This window comes from Mustela lutreola, chromosome 9 (assembly GCF_030435805.1).
Source record: "Mustela lutreola isolate mMusLut2 chromosome 9, mMusLut2.pri, whole genome shotgun sequence".
NCBI lineage: Eukaryota > Metazoa > Chordata > Mammalia > Carnivora > Mustelidae > Mustela > Mustela lutreola.
This window is the reverse complement of record NC_081298.1, coordinates 85,898,084-85,916,195: the sequence shown is the minus strand read 5'-3', so window position 1 is coordinate 85,916,195 and position 18,112 is coordinate 85,898,084. Positions and strand designations below refer to the sequence as shown.

At 39.5% G+C, this 18,112-nt stretch overlaps 1 protein-coding gene across 10 annotated transcripts in view; it reads right to left on the bottom strand.

The window, feature by feature from the left end:
- EHBP1 (EH domain binding protein 1) overlaps window positions 1–18,112 on the bottom strand; it is a 376,969-nt gene that overhangs the window by 331,762 nt on the left and 27,095 nt on the right. For 3 of the 10 annotated variants that reach the window (XM_059187795.1, XM_059187794.1, XM_059187797.1), the window contains exons 1-2: window positions 15,917–16,196; window positions 14,686–15,084 (exon numbers count right to left, since the gene is read on the bottom strand). In XM_059187795.1, coding sequence (XP_059043778.1) covers window positions 14,686–14,789 — 104 coding nt within the window. In that variant the 5' untranslated portion in view covers window positions 14,790–15,084; window positions 15,917–16,196. Of the gene's footprint in view, window positions 1–14,685; window positions 15,085–15,916; window positions 16,200–16,236; window positions 16,351–18,112 lie in introns of those variants that run through there. The other 7 variants (XM_059187791.1, XM_059187789.1, XM_059187790.1 and 4 more) reach the window with 7 other exon arrangements.

Here is an 18,112-nt window from a genome sequence, read left to right as displayed (position 1 = left end):
ACACACTTAAGTGTTTACAGGTAAGGGGGCATCATGGGTAATGATAAGAAAAAAGTGACATAGAGAGCAAAAGAAAATGATAAAGCATATATGATAAAAAGTCACCACTTGGGGAATCTTGGTGAAAGGTATATTGCAAGGGCGCCTGGGTGGCTCAGTGGGTTAAAGCATATGCCTTTGGATTGGGTCATGATCCCAGGGTCCTGGGATCGAGCCCTGCATCAGGCTCTCCGCTCAGCAGGGAGCTTGCTTCCCCCTCTCTCTCTGCCTGCCTCTCTGCCTACTTGTGATCTCTATCTGTCAAGAAAAAGAAAAAAAAAAGGTATATGGCAATTCTTTGTACTACTTTTGCAACTTTTCTATAAATCTGAAATTATTTCAAAATCACTACTCTTTTTTAAATAGAAATAATGGTTCAATAATATACCTCCTGTTAGAACCTTAGTACCAAAGATGGTACCTATATCAAAAGGTTATTTACAAATAACCTCAGTGAATAAATAAATGAGAAAGGTCAAATCTTCCTAATGGAATTCCAAATAATGTGAGAGGAATAAAAGAAACAGAAAATCATCATTAGAATACAGTAATAATTGCTGCAGCCAAAATCTACTAAAGAATTTAAAATCAGTGGTAGAAACTTGAAAGAAAAACAGGATATTTACACAACCTAAAGTTATCTCCCCTCCAAAATTTATTACTTCTATGGTGACTTGAACATAGGTCCACAAATTCTTTGATACTCCTCCCTCCAGTAGATGGAACTGAATTCCCCCCTCCATGAGTGTATGTTGGTCTTAGTGACTAGCTGCTAACAAGTTGAGTATAGAAAAGAATAAACAGGGACACCTGCTTGGTTCAGTTGATTGGGTGACTGCCTTAGGCTCAGGTCACGATCCTAGGGTCCTGGGATCGAGCCCCACATGGGATTCCCTGCTCCTCGGGGAGCCTGCTTCTCCCTCTCCCTCTGCCTGCTGCTCCCACTGCCTGTGCCCTGGGCCCTCTCTCTCTCTGACAAATAAATAAAATCTCAAAAAAAGAAAGAAAGAAAGAAAGAGCAAAACCAGTAACCTGTACTGAGAAATCTGTCAGACTACCTTAACCACATGATCAAAATGACCACCACCAAAAATATCTCACACTACTACCATGTGCCCTCTGATATGATGTGATGAGGGCACTTCACGTCTGTGGCATCTTCCCCAAGTCCATAATCCAGGGTAATCATTAGAAAAATATCAAACCCAATTTGAGGGACATTCTACAAAATACTATTCAGCACTCTTCAAAACTATTAAAGTCATGAAAACCAAGGAAAGGCTGATAAACTGCCATAGATTAGAGAGGCTAAGATGTGACAACTAAATGCCGTATGGTATCCTGGATTATATCCTCAAACAAAAAAAGATTATTAGTGGAAAAACTAGTGAAATCCAAATAAGTCTGTAGTTTGGCCTAACAGTAGTACATTAACATTAATTTCTTAGTTTTGATAAATGGCCATGGTAAATTTATTTACCCTAATTTTATCCAGAGGAAGCTGGGTCAAGAGTATACAGGAATTCTCTGTACTATCTTTGCAACTCTTCTGTAAACCTAAAATAATTTTAATAAAAAGTTTTTAAAAAATAAATGAATTAACCAATTTTTAAAAGATTATTCTGTAAATTAGAGCACACTTCAATTTATAGCTGAACCATTAAACTCAATTTCTAAACTGACTTATTGCATGAACAAACTCAGTTTCAATTAAGTTATTTTGAGATATCGTATTACTACATACTCATTGCATTTAATGATTTTTGGAGGGGGAGAGAAAAGAATGAAAGATAACAAGGAAACTGTTTTGTGGGATAACAAGATTTTGGAATAATCGGAAAAAGACTAGTAAAATAAAATAAGGGTAGTTTTAAAAGATTAAATTACCATATTAACAGTACTCTAAACAGTATTCTAAACAAACAGGAAATCTGGAAGGTTCCCTTTAGGAGTATAACCACAGCAATAACAGAAACAAAGGACCAGAAGGGGCTAGGAAAGTGTTAAGGGCTATCATAAAAGCCTATAACACAGGTTCCCAAGCTTTCTGGGTTTACAAAGCCTTTAATGTGTCAATAACCTTGTGGACCTTTTTCCACAGGCTAAAGGTCCAAACAACTTAAGAAGAATGTATATCCTAACAACTTGGCATCTATGCTGGGCACTGCATAACTTCTCAAACCTCAGGGGACACTGCCTTCCTCCTTCTCTGTTCCATATATATTTTCACATGGTACTTGCTCTTCAAAATAGCAACTGCCAAAACTCAGCTTTGTAAAAATATGCTATTAATGAAAGGAATAGAGCAATCTAATTTTGAAAATGAACTACCTCAAGGTAGTAGTTTGTGTGGTTTCCAAAAGATGTTGCCGTATTTCCCTCAAAATTTTTAAGCATCCTTTGACATACCTATAGAGTTCTCTCCAGTGCCTTTAAGGCTCCACAGTGCAGTTTGGGAACCATGACTTTGGCAAAAGACAACAAAGGATGCCACCAAGGAAGCAGCAACAAAAAAACTGGAGGGAGAAAAAAGGTATGCCTCAGAGAAAAAAAAAAACCGCAGATCCAGAAATGTTGCCTGGAAGTATAACAAGAGTGCAAACACTTGAGCAGTTTCAAAACTTTTAAAAAACAAAACAAAACAAAACAAAAATTACTGTATTTTTATTTTTAACTATCCCCCAACAGTGCTTGCTTCTACGGACGAGAACAAACCTCTCTTTTTTAAATGAACGAATAAACCTGTTCAAATGTTTATACTAATTTGACAGCTTTATATGTGACATAGCTAAACTACATTATTCTCACTTGTAACACATATGCATACACACGTATTACAAAAATGGCTGGAAAAAAAGAAACAAAATTGAATTCAAATTTTCAATTCAATAAATGTTTCTGGAGTACTAATAGGAATTGCCATGCAGCACCCACCAAAGCCGTACCTCAGACTGATACAAGAGAAAGAATCATATGCAATAGTTCGAAAACCTGGCTTGATGAAGGAGTTTAAATGATCAGGGGACTTCTAAAATGACAGAATTGCCAGCACCATTCCACACCTACAAGCTCAGGCTTTCTAATGGACAAGGAAATCTGTACATCTGCAGAGTACTCCAAAGATTCTGAAATCAGCTAGTCTAAGAGGAGATAACTAAACCAACACCGACCAGTAAAACTTTTCATGATGATGGAAATGATCCATGTTTGCACTGTCCAAGAGAGTAGCCCCTAACCACATGTTGCTAGTGAGCACTTGTAATGTGTGTGGCTAATGAGACTGAAACACTAAATTTTTAATTTCATCTAATTTAAGGTAATTTAAGTTTAAGATGTAAATAGCCACATGTGGTTACTTGCTTCTGTACTAGAAAGCACAGAATTTGATTTATGTTAAATACCCATTCTTCTAAATTATCCAAGTTGTACCTCTGATTTAAATTAGATGATCAGGGGCACCTGGGTGGCTCAGTAGGCTAAGCCTCTGACGTAGGCTCAAGTCATGATCTTAGGGTCCTGGGTTAGAGCCCCAGATCAGGCTCTCTGGTCTTTCCTCTCTCTCTCTCTGCCTTCCTCTCTGCCTACTTGTGATCTCTATCTCTCAAATAAAAAAATAAAATCTTAAATAAATAAACAAATAAGATGATCAGAAAACTAGGTAAACTTTATCCAATTTCACAGTCTGAGTCTTTTATAGTTGGAGACTTTATCCAATGTCAAACTTTTTCTTTCCTTACAATAAAAGTCCTCTTTGAATTAGTCCTAAGAAAAGTCTCTGCAAAAAAATGTGGATATTTTCTTTAGCCGGAAGAAATTTACCTGAGCCAATGTGCTTCCCTTTTTGCCTCAGCTGCCAGTAAACTCAGAACCAAGTCCCGTGTCCAGTGGTAACCCCTTCTAAGTATCTAGTAACATGCACTCTCTGCTCCTCTAAGACTATCTCTGTTCTATTTATATACCTAAAATAGTCAACATAATGTTATTTTAAATTCTTAAGTGGACAAACTCTTTTGGACATAGGCAGAGGATCAACTTTTAAAGTGATAACTTCTTTGATTAAAGTCAATGTTTTTACTGTTAACTGAGCTTTAAAGTCAACTTTTTAAGTGTTTTCTCATTTAAAAAGTACTTTTAAAATAACAACACTGGGGTTAATAACAAAAAGAAATATTTTAATAGAACAAATTTACTAAAGAAAATCTTTAAGTACCAGTTAACAAAGCTGCCTAAAAATACCACTATAACAGCGATTAAATAAGACAAACATAAACGAACATCCTGTTGTAATTCTATATGAACATCCCTATTGAACATTCAATTGAAAAAGCTTGTGCAACTTTTCTTCAGAACATTGGACTATTTTTATATCATGCAGTAAACTACTTCAGTGGCTCTTTTGTTGAAATTTCCCACAAAATTAGAACAAACACATTTGATACATCAATAGCACATTTCTAAAGATGCCTAAAGTCCCTGAGCATCTAGTTGCAAAACTAACATCAAACTAACCTACATTATAAGAGTAGAATCTCTTCACATAATCCCTTAAAATTTCATTTTTTAAAAAATCAACCTTTAAAATAATAAACCAAAATTTGATACCAAATTAAAGAAAGGGAATTTCACATTACTGAAAGATACAATGTACTAAATGGAGTCATTAAAAAAAAAAAAGCCATGATAGGAAAAAATTGTTTATAAAAAATTGTCATAAAGAAATGTATCATAGGGGCGCCTGGGTGGCTCAGTGGGTTAAAGCCTCTGCTTTCGGCTCAGGTCATGATCCCAGGGTCCTGGGATCGAGCCCCGCATCGGGCTCTCTGCTCCGTGGGAAGCCTGCTTCCTCCTCTCTCTGCCTGCCTCTCTGCTTACCTGTGATTTCTCTCTGTCAAATAAATAAATAAAATCTTAAAAAAAAAAAAAAAAGAAATGTATCATAAATATCACACATAGTCACCTTAGGATACACACACAAATGTTAGCAAATGAATTCTATTTTGGAAGAATTCAATTAGTCTCCTTAACCAACTTACTTACTTGAAGTAATTAAAAAGTAAACAAAGTTATAAAACCATATGAATGACTTAGCTCCAGAAGCAATAATATGTCGTCCCTTTCCCCAAAAGCCAAAGTACTGCCAAAACTTGGTTAATTTCAGCACAGTGCCTCTTGCTAGCATGCTCCCTGGTTTACTTCCACCTCTCGGATCACTCCAAACTTCTAACACTCTTAAATGTTGCAGTTACATTTTCAGTGTTCTTGCTTTTTCTCCCTTATTGTCTAAATAGTTCTCTTCATCACTTATCACTTAAATAATCAGATAATTTACAAGTGTTACAATGGGTAACATTTATTGAGTGCTTACTATATATCAGGCACTATTCTACCCACTTTACAGGTATTATTTAATTGTCAAAACAACTTTATGCTGGAAGCACTGTTACTATCATCACCATTTTACAGACACAGTACTAAGAGGTTAAGTAATTTGTCTAAGGTCGCACAGACAGAAAATATGTATTTTTGTACATACACAGATATAAATGTTCCTTAAAGCTATTGTAAAGTTTTTTTTGGGGTGCCTGGGTGGCTCAGTCAGTTAAGCATCTGCCTTCAGCTCAGGTCATGATCCCAGTGATCTTGGGATGGATCCGCGTCCAGCTCCCTGCTCAGCAGGGAATCTGCTGCTCTCTCCTTCTGCTCCTCCTTCCCACTCATGCTCTTACTCTCAAATAAATAAATTAAATATTTTAAATAAATAAAAGCTGCTTTCTATAGGGCTGAAAGGCAGGCACAATGGGCTCTCCTCTAGGTCTGTTTTAAGTAGGCTCCACACCCTATGCATGTTCAAGCAGGGGTGAGGGGGTGGGGGGAGGGTGTTTGAACTCACACCCTGAGATCAAGAGTCCGATACTGAACAGACTGAGCCACCCAGGTGCCCCTAGGCTCTCCTCTATTCTTACCCAGTTAGACTACAAATTAAACTAAAAGTCTGTAGGTTGGGCATAGTGAAGAGAAAAAGGTACTAAACTCTCGATTCCACAAATACTAGCTGCAAGTAACTCTAAGATTTAGAGCAGAGGCCAGTAAACATTCTTAAAAGGACAAATAGTAAATATCTTAAACTCTGCAGTGACCCAGTCTATGTAGCAACTATTGAACTCTGCCATTTTAGTGTGACAGCAGCTACAAACAAATGGACATGGCCAAATTCCAATAAAACTTTATTTACAAAAGAAACAGCTTGGACCAGGCCAAAGTCTGCCAACAATCTAGATGCATACTGAATCTGGTGTGGAGGAAATCGTGATTTAAGTATTACAATATCGAATTACAGCATTCAGGGGCTTCACTATTTTCCTTAAAAACCGACTATAATTAGGGGAACCCTCCTACACTGTTGGTGGGAATGCAAGCTGGTGCAACCACTCTGGAAAACAGCATGGAGGTTCCTCAAAATGTTGAAAATAGAACTGCCCTATGACCCAGCAATTGCACTACTGGGTATTTACCCTAAAGATACAAATGTAGTGATCCGAAGGGGCACATACACCCGAATGTTTATAGCAGCAATGTCCACAATAGCCAAACTATGGAAAGAACCTAGATGTCCATCAACAGATGAATGGATAAAAAAGATGTGGTACATATACACAATGGAATACTATGCAGCCATCAAAAGAAATGAAATCTTGCCATTTGCGACAACATGGATAGAACTAGAGCGTATCATGCTTAGTGAAATAAGTTAAGCGGAGAAAGACAACTATCATATGATCTCCCTGATATGAGGAAGTGGTGATGCAACATGGGGGCTTAAGTGGGTAGGAGAAGAATAAATGAAACAAGATGGGATTGGAAGGGAGACAAACCATAAGTGACTCTTAATCTCACAAAACAAACTGAGGGTTGTTGGGGGGAGGGGGCTTGGGAGAAGGGGGGTGGGGTTATAGACACTGCCGGGGGTGTGTGCTTTGGTGAGTGCTGTGGGTGTGTGGACCTGGCGATTCACGGACCTGTACCCCTGGGGATAAAAATATATGTTTATAAAAAATAAAAAATTTAAAAAAAAACGACTATAATTGAACTTTTGTACAGCTGAATTTCACATGAAATAAATATTTAAAATCTAGACAAAATACTACATGTAACAATTCCAGTTTTAAAAAAAATTCCATAAAACTACATAAAATTACTAACAAAGTAACATATCAATTTATTACCTACTAAAATTAAATCTACCTTTGACAATTCATCAAATGGAAAAGACAATTCGGCTATTTCCTTTCAAGGAATAAGATGTTTAAGATTCAGATAACTTGTAACAGGAAGTTCTACAAAGTAAAACTTTCTGCCCTATCCCCTCATTCAGTAAGATTTTAGCACCTGACTATCTACACCATTTTTCCTCCTATTATTCTTGGCAACTTCAAGAGCCACAGAGATAATCTGTCCCACACTTCAGCCTATAAATTCCTTGGCCAACCTTTTCACTCCCCAAAATCTTTTCCTCCATTCTATCTCAACCGCAAATTGCCATTGTTATACCCAAACTAGCTGAGCTACAGTCTGATAGTACAAAAGATGACCCATTCAAATATAGGAAGAAATTCTACTTAATTAAAAAAAATTAAGGCATACTTCTATTTAATGTATATGGCACAATTAAAAACACACTGAGGATGTGTGCTCATTTTTTCATTAATTTTTTTAAGATTTTATTTTATTATTTTTTTAAATAATTTTTTTAAAAGATTTTATTTATTTATTTGACAGAGAGAAATCACAAGTAGATGGAGAGGCAGGCAGAGAGAGAGAGAGAGGAAAGTAGGCTCCCTGCCAAGCAGAGAGCCCGATGCGGGACTCGATCCCAGGACCCTGGGATCATGACCTGAGTCGAAGGCAGCGGCTTAACCCACTGAGCCACCCAGGCGCCCCAAGATTTTATTTTTAAGTACCCAAGTAGAGCTGGAACTTATAACACTGAGATGAAGAGTCGCATACTCTATCAACTGAGCCAGCCAGGTGCCCCATGTGCTTATTTTTTTAACCTGGTAAGTAAATGTGATCCAAAGGAGACCACCACCTTTACCTTGTCATTATACCATTAACCACATCCTCCAGAAATGAACAACTCACTCTGGCTCCTACCTCTATTCCCAGCTCTTTTCACTCTTAAACCAACCCCACCTTTAACATATCAAAATCATTGTTCTCTTCACTTTTTCATTGACCATCCTCACTTTCATGTCCTTATTTTCCTCCTTTCCCATCTCATATTCCATGGTTCATCACTATAATCAGTCCCGTGCATTCACTTTCAATTTCCCTGCCCTTCTTTCTCTCAGTTATACACTTCTGAAGAAAAAACATCCCTGGTTACATCCAACTCTGCCTCTTTTATGCCTGCACCCAAACAAGGAACAGAGCTGAATTAAAATTTACAAACTTGCTGGTTGCATTCACTTTATTTTTTGTTTGTTTTTTGTGTTTTTTTGTTTTTGTTTTTTTTTTGGGTTTTTTGTTGTTGTTGTTGTTTTGGGTTTTTTTTGGTTTTTTGGTGTTTTTGTTTTGTTTTGTTTTTTGTTTTGTTTTGTTTTGTTTTTTTGCATTCACTTTAAATTTACGATCACAAACTTAAGAAGGTCCTCAGCACTACTCATCCTTCTGCATTTCCCCAGTCAATTCTTGTTTTGACAATTTAATACCTCCTCTCTCCTCAATCCTTCGACACCTCTTTCTGTCACCTCTCCCTTGGCTGATGACCTCTAATATTATTTCCATGAAAAAACAGAAGCCAAGAGAAGAGAATATCCACACCCTCATGCACCAAATCTACCAACTTAGCCTGCTTCTCTGCCCATGTCATCTGCCTCAATCAATTGTCCCTGCTTCCACTTAAGTTCTACCTTTCCACTTGTGTACTAAATCCTGTTCCTGTCCTCTTATTCAAAGACTTTTCTCCTGAAGTTACCTCCTCTCTCAGCACATCATCAATTTTTACCTCTTTACTATTTCCATCAGCATTTCAATGTGCTGCCATCTCTTCTGTGTGAAATATATACATTGACCCTTTGTCCCTCTCTAGCTACTACCTAGTTCTCTAGTTTGTAGCAAAATTCTCTATGAAAAGTATCTATACTGATCATATTCACCACCTTCCCTCTAACCCAATCTAATCATGCTTTGATCCCCACCTCTCCACTGAAACCATTTCTCAAAGTCACCAGCCCTTTCCACCCTGCCAAATCCACTGTCATCTTGCTCAGCCTCTCAACAGTATCTGACACAGTTAAACACCTCTTTCCTGAAACATTGTACACTTGGTTCCTTGGAGAATACACTCTCCTAATTTTTCTCCTTACACTACGGCTTTTCAGTCATCTTTGCTGGCTCTTCCACTTCTTCCCTACCCCTATTATGTTGAAGTATCCCAAGGCTCAGTCCTTCATAATCTACTTAACACCCCATGGTTATATATATTCTATCTATATACAAAGAGACTCCAACCCCTTCTCTCCCCTGACCTCGAGACTCTTATAATTAACTGCTTAATTAAGATCTCCATCTGGATTTCCTAAACTTTAAGAAAAGCAAACCAATTCTTGATTTCCCTCTCACAACAAACCTTCTCTTCTCCAGGTATTCCCCTCCATGCAATTAACACTGCATTCACCTGCTTGTTTAGCAATCTCTCACTTTACCACCTATCTAATCCATCATTGTCTTACCAACTATAACTTCAAAAACTTTGTTTCCAGTTACATATGTGTATACCTTTGTCAAAACCTACTGAACTATACACTTAAAAGTGATGTATTTTACTGGATGGAAGAGTTTAAGTTACATCTCAGTATAATGTGGTGGTAGTATATGTGTGTTAGCTGCATATATCTGACCATTTCTCACCACCTTCACCACTATCTCCCTGCTACTTGGACTACTGCAATAGCCTCCTAACTAGTATTCCTGCTCCCATCTTTACTCATGACAATTCATATTCCATAAACTATCCAGAATAATCTTTTTGAGATGTAAATCATATTATATCACTTCCCTGCTCAAACTTCTCCAACTGCTTCCTATGCATTTAAAATCCAAAAGCCCTTAGCATGACCTCAAGGTCATACATTAACTTACCCCTACCTACTTCTCAGACCTCACCTCTTTATCATATACCCTTTGTTCTAGACTCAATGGCCTCCCAGAAAATCCTAAAACACAATCCTAAAAAACGCTGTATCCAATTATTCTTTAAATGTACTTCAAAAGTAGGTTCTTTACATGAAAGATGATGTATCTCATTGTATTAAATGGCCAATAGAGAAATGCTTGCTTAAGCCATCCAAAGAAGTGGATCTGGATAAGTACTTATGAATGTAATTTGGCCTTCATAAACTGATGTAATACTCAGAGTACATGCAACATTCTAATGTCCAACTGGAAACCTAAATTAGGATCAGTTAGAGAGAGCCTGGAATATCATATTAAGGAGTTAACAGGCCAGCATCACAAACTTAAGCACTAGGAAAGTTTTATTGTTGTTGATGTTTTTCACTTTTCAAATCCTGAATCACAAAGTCTGCAAAGAGGTGTGGAATAATAGAGAAAATGAGGAGTTACTTTCAGGGATACACACACACACACACACACACACACACACAACCCTTTTGGTACCCCTACAATATTGAGCCATGTGATTGTATTACCTGTTTTTAAAATAAATTATAATTGTTTTTTTTTTTAAAAAGGAATTCTTATATGACATGGAAAGATCAGAAACAAATATATTTATGCCTTTTAGGGAAAATTTTATATTACTTTACTTTTTTAATGCTAAAACTAAGAATTAGATGAAATATAAAAAACTAGATTAAATATGTTCAAATAGGCAGATGATACAGACACATACACATTATACACATACAATATAATATATACTCATAAATAATGGTTCATAAATTAGGGAGCTCCTATCAGAAATGAGCTCTGCAACCTAAATTATAACCAAAACTTGTCAACTTTCAAGTAGTTTCCTTAAATACCTGAATAACCTCTGAGAGTTCATAGAGTGAAGACTTTTCTCAGAATCTAAAAACCCACAAATGATAAAAGAACCAGGTAACAAACTAAGAAAAAGGACCACACAGTCTCTTTCCCGCAAACTCATCTCCGGTGGCCTCATTACTTGCCAACAGCTTTGTCAATTAAGTGATTAATAATTAAATGACTTGGAGACAACAATAAGAGTAGGAAATATAAACCTCTGTCATCTCCATATTTGCTAGAGCCTTAACATGGCAATCAAGGAGTGATAAGGAATAGAAAACCTCGCAGTACAGTGTCCTTCTCTCAGATTAATAAGTCATTCAGGTTTTTGTTCCTGACCTATGTTCTAGAACCACAACAACATGTAAGAATCAGGAAGTGGATTCTATTAACTAAAGAAACTCACACCCCATCAGCGAGAGCAAAGGTGAAATACCGTAACACAGCAACAGAGACAAGAACTTTGAGAAAGCAGAAGCCCCAAAGCCTCTAATCTATAGAATCCATCCTTCGATCAAAGGTAAAAGTACTGGGTTGCTCATGGCCTAGATCTAAAAAAAATATCCTTAAACCCTTACCTTCATCCAGTTATCTGTCATATCCAGGCTCATACCCTATGGCCATGGCAAAAGAACGTGGGAAACATTCTCCTCTCCTTAATGACAGAAAGAACACATTCTCCCGTGAAAAACATTTCCTGATTCCCATGACCCTCTTCCATCAACACACTATGCCTTTCCTCAATCTCCTGAGTTTCATCTTCATTCCCTGAGTTTCAAATTCATGCAGAAGTCAGTGTATTTTGAATATACTTTATTCTAGAGTCATGAATGGACACTTGGGAAAGCTGAAAACATTATTTTAAAATACTGCTTCTTAAGCTTTAGTATGCAAACTGGGGATCTTACTAAAATGCAGATTCTAACTCAGTAGGTCTAGGGCATGGTCTGAGAGTCAGCACTTCTAACAGGTGGTCCCAGGTGTTGGAAATGCTCCTGCTTCTCAGAAAACATTTTAAGTAGCAAGGTTCTAAAAGGCAATGAAATCTATATTCACAAGTTAACTCCAAAGACACAATACCAATGGAATGCTATCTGTTCTCTCTTTTTAAAGTTTATTTCTTCTTCCCTATACCAGATCTATTTTCTTATCCTCTCAACACTTATAATTTATCTTCCATGTTATTACTATAAAATTGAAAATTCTAGAACACCCAAATGCTTCTAGTTTTAAAGAAAGATTCTATATTTAAAGAAAGATTAAAGAAAGTTTTATCAGAAAGACTCAATTTAACAGGTATACCATAATGGCCATCCTTAAAATTGATCAAACCATCTGTTCAACTACAATCGAATTAAATTTTCATTCTTGCTTTCACATTGAGACATATTAACAATAACTTACATCTCAAGGGGAAAAGAAATTTCAGTGATACTGCAAACTATGGGGAAGAAACTGATTTTGTAACTAAAGATAATCACCTGATATGTTCTATATCCCTTAAAAAAAAAAGATTCAGATTTAACCATCTTTAAGTTGATACTCCCAGTACACTGCCTAGTTAAAAAATATTTGTAATGAGGATACTCCTCTTTTCCTAGTTTGGTTAGTAAGTACCCAGTCTTCCAAACCAGAAACCTGGGAGGTCAATCTAGGCCTTTCCCTCTCTCTCATCCCCATCCTTTCCAGACCCCTGACTGAAAGGAGGCCCCAAGTCCTAACCATTTTGTGTCCTAGTGTGCCTCTCCATTTCTTGTGCTCTGCCTTAGTCTAAGCCTTTTCCCTCACCTTACCTACTGGAACAGTAGGCAGACATTGCTGTCTCCAGTCACCCTTTTCACTATGATCCTTACTCCACACTATCATTCAAGTGATTTTTCCAAAATGCAAACCTAATGCATCTTTTGCTCAAAACCTTTCACTACAACCCACAGAATAAAGTCCAAGACACATATAATAGTACAAGCACATAACTTTCCTTGATTGGAATCCTGCCTGCTGCTCTAACATCATATCCCACTGCCCTGCCCCCATCCTGCACTTTAAGCCCCATCAACAAACTGCACTGCTTGAATTTCCAGCACATCCCATGTTATTTAATTCCTCCATACTTTTTGCATAGGCTATTGCTTCAGTCTAGAATAGTCTTCATTTCTTCCCCCTTGGCTTTCTGGCCAACTACTATGAATCTTTCAGAATCCAACTCAGATCCCAGGAAGCCACCCCAAGACCTTCCCCTCCACCCTTAAAGAGTTATTTCCTCCACTGCCAACTTAGTAAGTGATAATGGCATTTATTGGGGATTAAATTACTCATTGAATCTTCACAATAACTCTTCCTATAAAATGGTACCATTATTTCTTTTGCAGACATGGAAACTAAATCATAGAGAAATAAATAAACTGTTTGCAAGGATAACCAACGGTTAAGTTATGGAGACAGATTAAAATCCCTACATCATACACATTTGTATTACTGTACCATGATAAGTGAATTTATTTACATGACTGTCATTACCCTGGACAGTGAGCTCCTTGAGGGTGGGAATTATGTCATATTCAATTCTAAAGCCACAGTGCCTGGTGTAAAGTAGGTAATCAGTGCATGTATTTCATGAATTGCACATAAAATAACATTCCTAACAAGTCCAAGAGCAAAGCATTCAGAAACTGGTTTCCCAATATTCAAATATACTTTAAGAGTTCTAAAACAGAGCAAGTTATTTTTTTCATGTAATAAAAAGCATGTTAAAAAGAGAGCTAATACAGACATGAGATTACAGTCCTTGTGGACAATAAAATGGGACTTATTTCCACAGTAATAATATTTAAACACTGTAATAAGACAAAACCCAAAGGACTATTTGCTTAACATTAACTCTTTTCCTCTTACTAAATAAGAATTCTTGCTTACCATTCAAGACAGTGAAAAGAAAGCCCTAAATTTACTTTGCTCAAGTAGAAAGAAGCAAATCGTAGGCCAGAACTACTAATTGCTTCCTTAAGTCTGGCCAAGAAATGTATCCCATTAGGCAATTAAAATAAAATACAGTTGCCTGACTAAGCATATAACAAAAGAATTTCTAAGGTTGTATTATGGACTGGCATTCCATTATTAAAATAATGAAAAATTATTTATTTTAAACCAAGACAAATGAAAAATCAAGAACAAAATAAAACAGATTATCACCACCCCTCAAGAATATAGATTTCTATATTATAACTCTATTAAAATACATGTTACAATAATACATACGCATGTTTACAATATTCAATAGCATTTTCTCTATCTCCTTCAAATTATAAAAAAAATCAAAGTTATGCTAACACTAATGATGAAAGACCTCAAGACCAAATCTACTGTACTTAGTAAGCTCTCAGAGTTACACTCCTTTGAGCCATACTGAAGTGCAGTAATTAAAACCCACAGGGATGATACCAGCAGCAAGAGTGCATACCACAATACTTGTTAGAGTAATCTGTTCCCTGCCCAGCCTGTACACACTCATGCACTACAGAAAGGTGTGTCAGCTGTCAGCTGACTTTAGGCCACAGTGAGTTTAGGCCATAGTAAACTCTACCCCCAGACATGTCTTACCATTTCTTGGTACACTCAACCATCAACTCCTGGTAGGAGGCCACAAACTGGAACTTGGATGCATGTTTTCCCACACGCTGCAGTCTCTTCCAAACTGAAGCCATGATGGTCAGTCACTGGAGCAATTCTGGGTTAGCAATACAGCAGCTTTAACAAAGCAGAGGGCCCAAAGCAAAGGAGCTTTGCATGTATGTCTGTACTTTAAAAAACTCAACTACAACTTGAAATGATGTTTGGGGTCCATAAGTCTTCACCCTGTTTCATAGGGTAAATCCCATCTTAGATGAATGGCCCAGTCAAGAACAGTATGATACACATGACAGGATGAATGAGAGGAGGTTCCCTCATGGAGACATCACCATTCCACCTCGGGGACTATATGATGTGTAATCTGGAGGACTGAAAAGCAAAACAAAGAGAGAAAAATATGAGGGAAGCACGAGGAGTGACTACCCACCCATGTTAGATAACACTGCAACAGACCTCAGTTCTCCGCATGTTTTTCAAACAATGAAACAAAACACCAACCTCAAAAGCCAGTAACATCAAGGGTGCAAGACATCAAGGAAGAAATTACAATTCACACCGAAGACGTGGAGCAACACATTAGGTAATCAGCATCAACAACAATCGAGAAACGCCAAGTCGGGGCCCTACCTCCCCCTCCTAGCATCACAGAAAGGCGAGCAGAGCGGGAAAGTCTAGGGATGCTGTTTAATGTCCACTGCCAGTCAGAGGGAGGAGTGGAACATTTCAAAATAAACTTTGTTTTTCAGCTGATAAATAATAGCCTCCAGTCCTAGAATATGTGCTTGGAACAAATTAAGGAGCGAGGAGGAATGCTGTTGTTCAGTCGGAGGGGGAAATGGATGGGGAAAGAGGAGTGGAGGGAAATCTCAAGGCAAAGGGAGGGCAAGGTCCCGGCTCCAGGCCACTCGGGCTCCCCGCCTTCGCTGCCAGCCGGAGGGAAATGGAAACTCCTGCCTGGGCGTGAAGCAGTGACCAGCGGGGCAAGTGCACCGTGCGGGGTGGGGTGCCTCCCTCCCCCTTTCGAAGGGAACCGTCCGCCGGAGCCTCCTTTCCTCATGCACAGAGCCCAGACCCCTGCCCCACAGCGGTGGCAGGCGGTGGCTCGCCTGCGGTCCCTGTCACCCAGGCGATGCCAGAAGACCCCAGCCCTGTCCCCAAGACCCGACCCCGCGGCACGTCCACTCCCGCCCCCTCCTCACACCTCTAATCCCGCTGTCGGGCTCAGTCTGGCCCGGTTCCCTCCTCAGCGCCGCTCCTCCGTCGCCGCCGCAGCAGCAGCCGCCGCCGCCGCCACCAAGTCCTCCATCCCCGCCGGAGCCACATGGAACAGCCGAGCCAGCCGCGGCGCTCGCGGGAGCCGGGGTCTGCAGCCCCTCAGGCGGACGGCGCGCCTCACGCCCGCCCCCTCCCGGACGGAGTCGCCCCGCGACCGTCCCCCACCCTACAAAACCCTGACAGAGCCGCCGCTCAGTGCCCACCACCCCCTCCCCCGCCTTCCTCCTCCGCCACCATCATCATTACCTCCCCCGCCGCACCTCTCACACTAACCCTACCCAAGGCGGCTGAACCTCCGTCCGCCCCGCCGCCATTGGCTCGGCACCGCGCGTGCCCCGCCCATCTCGGCGGCCGGGCCTTTCAGCGGTGGGGGCATCTCATTGGCCGACCTGGGTGCCCATAACATAGGCTCCACCCCTTAGCTCTGGAGGTGTTTTTCCCTCAGCCGGAACGCGGCGCACAGTCTACCCTTTTGGAAAAAAAAAAAAAAGGAACCCAGCAGGGACGATCCCGCCCACTCTTCTGATTGGCTTGAAGAGGGAAAAGATAGGCGGGAGGAGTAAGGAGTGTTTATAGTGAACGGGACGATGGTTGCTTAAGGTGGATGTCGGTCAAAGGCGCGCTGGGTGCGGGGCGGGTTTTCTGGCTGGAGTCTGAAAGTAGAGCGGGGGCTGGCTTCCGTGCAGCTGTGGATAGCGTGGCTGCTGTGGTTTTCTCTCCTGTACTCTCCTATCCCCACCCGAGGAGCTGGGTGCGCCTATTCCTGCGCCACTAGCAACCAGGGTGTTTGCGCACGCAGCCTTGGTTTCACCCGGTTTCTCCTGGGGTTTTTTCCCATACAAACTGAAGTAATGACCCTGACAACCCACCTAGCGTTCAGTCTACTGGTCCTCAATGGGATACAATTAGCTGAGCTAGAAACGAACTGCTCATGGTGCAATTTCTTTTTGTTCTGATTCTTCAGCATTTGTTTATTTTTCTTGCTTTGCTCTTTTCCCCCTGTAAATGATTCGGGAGTGGCCAGCATATAAAAAGGATGATTCTAGGCAAAGAGGAAGATGAAATAACCTAAGGAGACTGTGAGGGCAGGGACACTTAACATTGCTTTTTTTTTTTTTTTTTTTTTTTTAAGATTTTATCTATTCATTTGACAGAGAGAGAGGCAGGCAGAGAGAGAGGGGGAAGCAGGCTCCCCGCTGAGCAGAGAGCCCGATGTGGGGCTTGATCCCAGGACCCTGAGATCATGACCCGAGCCGAAGGCAGAGGCTCAACCCACTGAGCCACCCAGGCGCCCCGACACTTAACATTGTTAAAAAAAAGCCAAGGATCCTTTTGAGAATATGATGAAAGCTATAGACACTAACCCAAGGAGAGAATTTTATCCTATCATAAAACGCAAAAATCTGCTTTCAGTTTTAGGTGGTTCACTGACCTCTTAGTGTAAAGAGAGCAAAGAATGATGGGGGGGGGGGGTGGCGGTCCCAACATTTAAGGAATAAGCGAAGTAAACTGGAAAAGAGACTGAGGAGGAATAGTCAGAGAAGTAGAGCACCCTATAAGCAATCAGCATACAGTTTGAAAAAATGAGAAGGTAGCTAACATGAAAAGAAAACAAGCAGGTTGGGCCACGGAAACAATTAAGGGCCAATGTTAATCTTGCTAAGGATGGAGAACAGAGTGAATGGACAAAGTAACTGGAAAGTTATCAGGGTCTAGGGAAGGATTCTTTGAAGGACAGGAGGGCAGTGGTGAGTGAGAGCTGATCCCATCTATAGACACATGAGCAAGAGAAAGGAGAGAGAGAGATTGGAGAATCAGGAGAGATGGGAAGACAGAAAGCTGGAATCCAATATCTAATTCTATTTCCATTTTTAATAAAGTGATCAAAAAATACCCCAAGAACACAATGTGCATTTTACAGAAAAGGACATAGATATCACTTATTTTGTACAGTCTTAATTTTTAAATATTAAGATAACCATAATATTCATATTGATTATTATTTTCTGTACATCTTAAGAGTTCTCAAGTGTCCTTCCTGAGTGGTTTACTAAGTCACTACAACTTACACCCATTATGATCTCATATGGTGATATAGTCTGCATCATTAACAGACTTTAAG